Source organism: Fulmarus glacialis, unplaced genomic scaffold (assembly GCF_000690835.1).
Source record: "Fulmarus glacialis isolate BGI_N327 unplaced genomic scaffold, ASM69083v1 scaffold15120, whole genome shotgun sequence".
Taxonomy (NCBI): Eukaryota; Metazoa; Chordata; class Aves; order Procellariiformes; family Procellariidae; genus Fulmarus; species Fulmarus glacialis.
In genome coordinates, this window is record NW_009187229.1 from 366 (window position 1) to 7,292 (window position 6,927).

The following is a 6,927-nucleotide window of genomic DNA, read 5'->3' on the forward strand; positions in this document are numbered from 1 at the left end:
ACTATAAACTAAATATATATAATTTTATTGAGGCACTGCCTTAATATTTTGAGTGAATACCTGGGAATGTAAGGAGGCGTGCTGTCTTGTTTAGTGTGAGATGTTAATCTTGGGCATAAAACGGTAAGATTTTTAGATTGTTAAAATTAAGCAGAAATTCACTAGTGCAAAAATGAAGTGCTGCACTAATACACGTTTGGATTTTTAGAAAACGGCAACTGCTGTTGCCCACTGCAAGAGAGGAAATGGCCTCATTAAAGTGAATGGAAGACCTCTGGAAATGATTGAGCCCAGAACTCTGCAGTATAAAGTAAGCATCCACCCAGCCTCCCCCTCCACCCTTGGATATTAAAGTATTATTATACACATAATTGCTTGGCGGTGGAGAATAATTGCTTGCCTTACTGACAGTACTAAATTTTTGGTTGTGTGTTACCTGATCACTTGAAATGTACATGCTGTTGTGAAAATTCAGAAAACTGTCTTTTTATGATTGTCTTGTTGGGAGAGGCGGGGTTTTTTTGCTTAATTGGTTTAATGTATATTAATATAATGTGAAGTATTTTTAACACTTTGCATCCATTTTTTAGATTAAAATGGGTGACTTAAAACCTTCCTTTTTAAAAGATTCTTTAGGACTTAATACAGTAACTGAACACTGCTGAGAGAATATAAAACTGACTAGATAAAGTGTAATAAACAGTGTAGAAAACCACCCACAAATTACTTCAGATCTTCAATTTTATTGAATTGATTGCTTGGTTTATTTTGCTAGTGCTGATGTAATCATGGCATTCTACTTAAACTATTCCCTTGCTCTTAATTCCTGTGTATGTATGCTTTGTGTTAAGACTTCGGAAACTTGAAAAAAATATTCAAGACTTCAGTAAGTTTATTTTTTACAACAGTAAAATAAGCTAGTAAAATAAACTTTGACTAGTAGCTGTCAACTACTGCAAGATGTGTGCTTAACTTGGGTGTGTGCTTGTAAAATCAAGGCTCCATTTTTCAGAACATTGAATAACTTCACATTTGGTAAACCTACTACAAGCTCTAATCCTTGTTGTCTCTGATCACAAATTAATTTTCTTACTGTGTTTTGTTTCTCAGCTGCTTGAACCTGTCCTCCTCCTGGGGAAGGAACGGTTTGCTGGTGTTGACATCAGAGTCCGTGTAAAGGGTGGTGGCCATGTAGCACAAATCTATGGTATGATTTTGTGTGGGATCTTCGGTGTGGGCTGGAACAAGTCAAGCCACATATTTAAGAAGCTTGAGTTTAGAATAGTAACTTGCGCATCTCGACGTTCTGTTTCTTTTTCACTTATTATTAAGGGCTTATTGGTTGTATTTTCTGTGCGGAGCTGTAACATCTAGAGTAAATTGAATGAAGTAAATTGATTAAATTCTGAGGAAATGTGAGGAAACGATCTTTCTGTCTTGTAGTGTGACAGGACAAGTTGAAGCTCAGCTGAGCAGAAAGATTTTGGGAGGGGAAAAGGGGATTTATCATTAGAAATATTACCTTTAGTTGTACAACATTTCCATGTTGTTCAGAAGCATCTTTCAGTTGACCTGCAAAGCTAGGTAGTTTTTTCCCTTGCAGAGCAGATTGAGAATATACTTGCATTAGCTGTTGTAGAGTTGCTCTTAACAAGTTATCGATTTGTTCTGCTCTTACAGTTTGGATATAGGTTAGTGAAGTGGAGCTGAAGCTGCATGAAGAGCAGTGACATGTTTCAGTCTCAAAGTTGATTGCATTCATTTTTTCAGAAAATTCAGATTTTCACCAAAGTCCTGATCTTAGTATTCTGACAGATAACAGCCTAACAAAATCTTTACAGTTATGCCAGTACTCCTGGTTTGAGTTCTGATTACTGTGTTACTATGCTACAGGCTTGTTTTATTGAGGTATGCTAGAAGAACTGCTCATACCATCCTGTGGTCCCTTTTGCCTCCTTAGTCTTTGAACATACTGATCAATTTTATCTTTGTTGAAAAGTATAGACATTTCAGAGAATTGGGTTTCTAAGGATTTTGGAAGTTGACCGCTTGTAGGTAGAAGGTGAACCTACATTAGTACTCTGAAGAGAAGGTGATCGACTGCCCTTGTACAATTCCTTGGCTAGCTGGCTGTTGTCAAATCAACAAATGAACTGTGGGTGGCCTCTTGGCACAGATTTCTTCAGATTTGCCAAAGTAAAGGTTACGTGGAGTATGTGGGAGGGAAGATTAAGGAGGGAAAGGATAATTTGGCAGAAAACAAGACAGCAGGTTTCTCGGATAACTGGCACTTTGTGTTTAACTTTTAAATACATTTGCGATCCTTACTGATCCATTATCTTTTTTTAACAGCTATCCGTCAAGCTATTTCCAAAGCATTGGTGGCTTACTATCAAAAATGTAAGTTGTTTTGATTGTTGTGTTAGCCTTAAGTGGAAATGTATAGCTTGTGGTGCAAAAAAAGTTAATACGGATTTGTTCCATGTGAAACTTCTTAAACTTAAAAAAGATTTTTTAAAATTTTTTTTTTTAAACAGATGTTGATGAAGCTTCCAAGAAAGAGATCAAGGATATTCTCATCCAGTATGATAGGACTCTGCTGGTTGCAGATCCTCGCCGTTGTGAATCCAAGAAATTTGGAGGACCTGGTGCTCGTGCGCGCTACCAGAAGTCTTACCGTTAAAATTGTTCTACAGTCATGCGACAGTCAATAAACATAAAAAGAATTTGATAAATTTCATTTTTCTAAATTGTATTTTTCTTTGTGGGTAAATAGGTTTTTCACTATGTGTTAACTTGAGATTGATACACAAATTGATCGGTATTAAAGTAAAATCAGAGGGCTGTTGGCAGTTCTCTTTTATCTCTTCATAGTAAGTAAGTCTAGATAGATAGGGTCTGGGGAATAAAGAAGAGCTTTCTCTTGTTGATGAATGTGTGGTTGTCAGAACAGAAAGAAGGCTTACATCCTGTTTTTTTGTGGGTAAATGCAACAGTGTAGCAGTTCATTAAAGCAGAGTTCAATCTTCACCTTTCTGGTAAATCTAAACAAATGTGGACCTTTTCCAGTACCTGGATGGCCACTCTTCATGGTGTTATGAACCAATGTGAGTAGCCCATGTTCTTGCCACGTGAAAATGTCTGTCTCAGCCTGGCTACAGACTTAGTCCATAATGCAGGAGAGTGTGGATCTGACTCCTAGCTGGTAACTTGTGTATTATGTGACTTGGCTTTAGTATGCCGCCCTGGCGTAATGCAGCATGTTAACATATCTTCCCGCATACACTTCAGCGCTGACGGTTCGTGTTCTTGCAAAGGATTTCTCCCTTCCTTGTATATTCACCTGAAATACCACACTGAGAGTGACGTTCCAAACACCACTATGGAATATTATACGGCAGTGAGTATTGTCCATCTGCATGAACTGCTTTTGTTTGTGCTTGCTTAGTGGTTAGTGGCAAGGAATTTGCCCCTTGAGGGTAACTCCCTCAAGATAGTGCTAAAGTGGGTATTCAGGCAGCTGTTGTAATGTTCATATGTAAAGTTTACATTGTCAAAACCAGAGTAAGTAATGGGGGCAGGGGAGGGAGGTTTATTGAACTCTTGCCATACCAGATAATACACAGGCAGAGTTTTCTGGCTTAGTATGTCTAAATGTAGGAAACTTTTTTTTTCTTTAAATAACAAATCCCATATATTCTGTTTGAAAAATAGTATCTTGTAAATGTAAAACATAAAAAGGATTCTGTGTTACAAGTAAGATTGGGTCTAAATTATTCATTCTTCAACCACATGTTCACAGAGTACAAGCACAAAGGGATGTAGACCTGGAGAACAACATTAAATGATTTAATAAAAAGAAATCCCTGTGGAAGTCACAGTTGCTTATGTCATGAGCTAGGTGAGGCAATTTGAAGGCCTTAGGGAAGTAAGTGGCAAAAACCTGGAGTTGAAAATATGACAATAATTTTCAAAGGTCTAGCTAGTGTGTATGTGTATCACACATGAAAAGAAATGTTGGAGAAGTTCCAGTTTCTTGTCCAATGAAACTAAAGACTTTTGTTCTGGAAGTGATCTCCCAGGCACAAAGAAGAGTAAAGTTCTGAGTAAGACGTGGGATGTGCCGACAAAAGGGAAGGCTAATTCTGTCCCTTGGAAGAGTTGCAAGTAATTGAATGGGGCCTTGGATATGGGCTGACCCAAGAGGCATGGGAACAGCCCTGGACTGTTGTTTGAAAACCAGTTTGGAGAGGAACTGGAAGAAACGTTGGAGACTAAGCAACTGAGAGCCTAGCTTCTGCTGTATCGCTCTCCAAGCCTGGTATTTTTGTGTCATTCATTGTACACCAATACTGAAATCTCACCTTGATACTTAAGATTTTTGTTGGGCTTTCTATTGCTGTGGTATTTCTTCTCTCACTTGTTTAATGGTAGGTCATTTCAGCGTACTGGGTCAACACAAAGTTAAACTGGCTTCCTTTATGAGTTGGGTTGGGGAACTGGAAAGAATAGTACAATTTTGCCCTTTTGCTCTAGTTTAGGAAAGCTCGTGGCTTTTTGTAGATGTTAACATTTGTTATGATGTCTCTGCTTTTTCTGTAGAAAGGCATTTAAGGCATCTTCACTGAAGTGTAGTTATTCAAGAGTTAAACATGTAGCTTGAACAAATTCCTTCTGAAAAGGAATTCTCCATCCATCTCCCATTTTAGCTGTCAGCATCTGCCACAAAATACTGCATTACATGACCTGAATAGAACACTCTTGGTCAAATCCCTCACACTCCCATGGAAGTGGAGGGGACTGTTGTATATTCTATATCCAATTTACATACCAGGATTTTTTGTCTTACACTAAGTGAACAAGATATTCTATTCCAGACACTTGCTGTCTCTTTGGCAAGGTGCATGGTTTGCTTTCCTCAGTCCCCTCCTTCTGCACCCTTAGATCTGACCCATTTCTCATCCAGTGAGTTCCTCAGAGTTTCTACCTTGTAGTAGAGTTGCTCACCAGCTCTTGGGCTGCTGAAAACTGCGATGTTCTGTCTCCTAGCCTGGCTTTCTAAGGAAAAGATGCTGTGCAGGGTATCTTCAAATTTGATTACTTGAATTCTTACGAGTTTTGTGAAAATGGCATCCTGATAGATGTTAATTAGCTTCAGCTGAGGAAATAAAATCTTTTTAGCTGTTTGGCTCGTGTGGTGACTGAAAAGCAATGGCTCGTTCATTGCTTAGGAAATGTGTACTGGCCTGCCAGTTGGCACATACATACCCTGTGCTGTGGCTTGTCCAAAACTGATTCTTTCCTAGCTGTTAGAGCAGTCGGGTGCAGGGAAAAAGAGAGGACACAAAGTTACTGTGGTGTGAAACTCGCGGGGTGGGGGGGGGGCAGGAGGAGATGCAATACTTGATGCCAGTAACCTTAGGGGTGGATTTCACAGTTACAGGGAAACCTCATGTATCAGTTTTTCTGCCCACAGAACAGCTTGTAACAATTGGGGATTTTTGTTTTGCTGTTCTTTCATGGAAAGGCTGAAAATAAAATTTGCGTTGCTACTAATATATCCAGAGATGATATCTGCATGTCATTTCTTCAACCAAAAGGCTCTTAGCATAATAAAAATGCTTTCTGAACTGAACTCTGATACTATAAAAATGCCCTATTAATTCTGTAGAGTGATGTCATCCCCACAGACCTGCTTTCTAAATGAGAAATGTTCATGGAATCGGGCTGGTGTCTGCCTGGGTGGCTGAAGATTTTTATTCTAAATGGTTACTTGCTGATCACCCACTAGAGGGCTTAACTTCATTGGGGAAGCATAACTACCGTGAAGTTAGAAGGTGTAAAGGAGAAAACCTGTTCATAAAAATGTTTCCTTTGCTGATGTCCTGATTCTGCAGGGATGGCAATCAAGCTCTTACCATGGAGCATTCGCTCTGGCCAGAGACACACTTCCATGGAGAAATAGTGGCTGTTTGATCTTCAAGCCCGTAGCGAGGTTCTTGAGCAGCTGTGGAGGTGGTTCTTGGAAAAGAAGAAATCTCGTATCATCCAGCTCTTTCATTAGTTTCACTGATGCTAATCCTTAGGAAAGTCAGGTGCGCATGTCAAAATGTGAAGCCTCACTTGAATTCTTTGTTGAAAATGCCAGTTCAATGAAGGCTGGAGCGCGAGCTCTAAGAAGTACCATGTTTTGTTAATGATGACAGTTAATTGGATCCAATTCCAAACCAGGGCAAGCTTGTACCCATGGCACTAAAGGCGGTTATTTTCTCACCCATTGTTTACAATCCTGATGATAAACCGTGTAACCTGTATATAAAATTAAGTCCTTTCAAATGTTATGTTGGAAAATTTGGGGCAAATTAATTTTGACTGTAATATACAAATATATTAACATTCAAATGTTTAAATTTTATTTTTAAAGAAAAACTTGTAACTTAAAAATGTAACACTAGCATTTTTTAAGTATGGACCAGTGTGTTCTGTATTGTGTTTGTTTTCTTACAAAAGTGATTATTTTCTAATTCATTTTTCTGTTCAAATTTTTCGGAAGTCCCAATCTGTGAGTATTCTACTACTTGTGTAGATAATGTGTGTCATTGCCTCGATATAATTTGATTCAAATTTTTTTTATCTCTTTCTTAGTATAGTCCTCTGAGTTATAGTTAAGTGTACTTGAGTGTAGTTGGCTGAATAATTTTTTTTCCTTATTAGCCAACATCCTTCATGTGCTTGGGACTGTGTTGTTTCCTACCCTGCCTTGAGCAGAGATATCCAGACCTAATGAAACCTATTGCTCTCTTACAAAGTCCCTTTGCATCCGATGAGGCTTGGCCTACTTTTTAAATATTGGAAGTTAAACAACTGTGAAATACTAACATCCACCAAATAGTCCCTCAACCTTGCTATAGACACCAAATAGTCCCT

The 6,927-nt window shown here is 38.5% G+C and overlaps 1 protein-coding gene across 1 annotated transcript; it reads left to right on the forward strand.

The window, feature by feature from the left end:
* Window positions 1-212: 212 nt before the first annotated feature.
* Window positions 213-2,735, forward strand: RPS16 (ribosomal protein S16). The gene is made up of 4 exons (XM_009574430.1): window positions 213-310; window positions 1,111-1,207; window positions 2,353-2,400; window positions 2,538-2,735. Exons 1-4 carry the CDS (start codon window positions 281-283, stop codon window positions 2,681-2,683), a joined length of 321 nt encoding a protein of 106 aa, XP_009572725.1. The 5' UTR covers window positions 213-280; the 3' UTR covers window positions 2,684-2,735.
* Window positions 2,736-6,927: the final 4,192 nt, after the last annotated feature.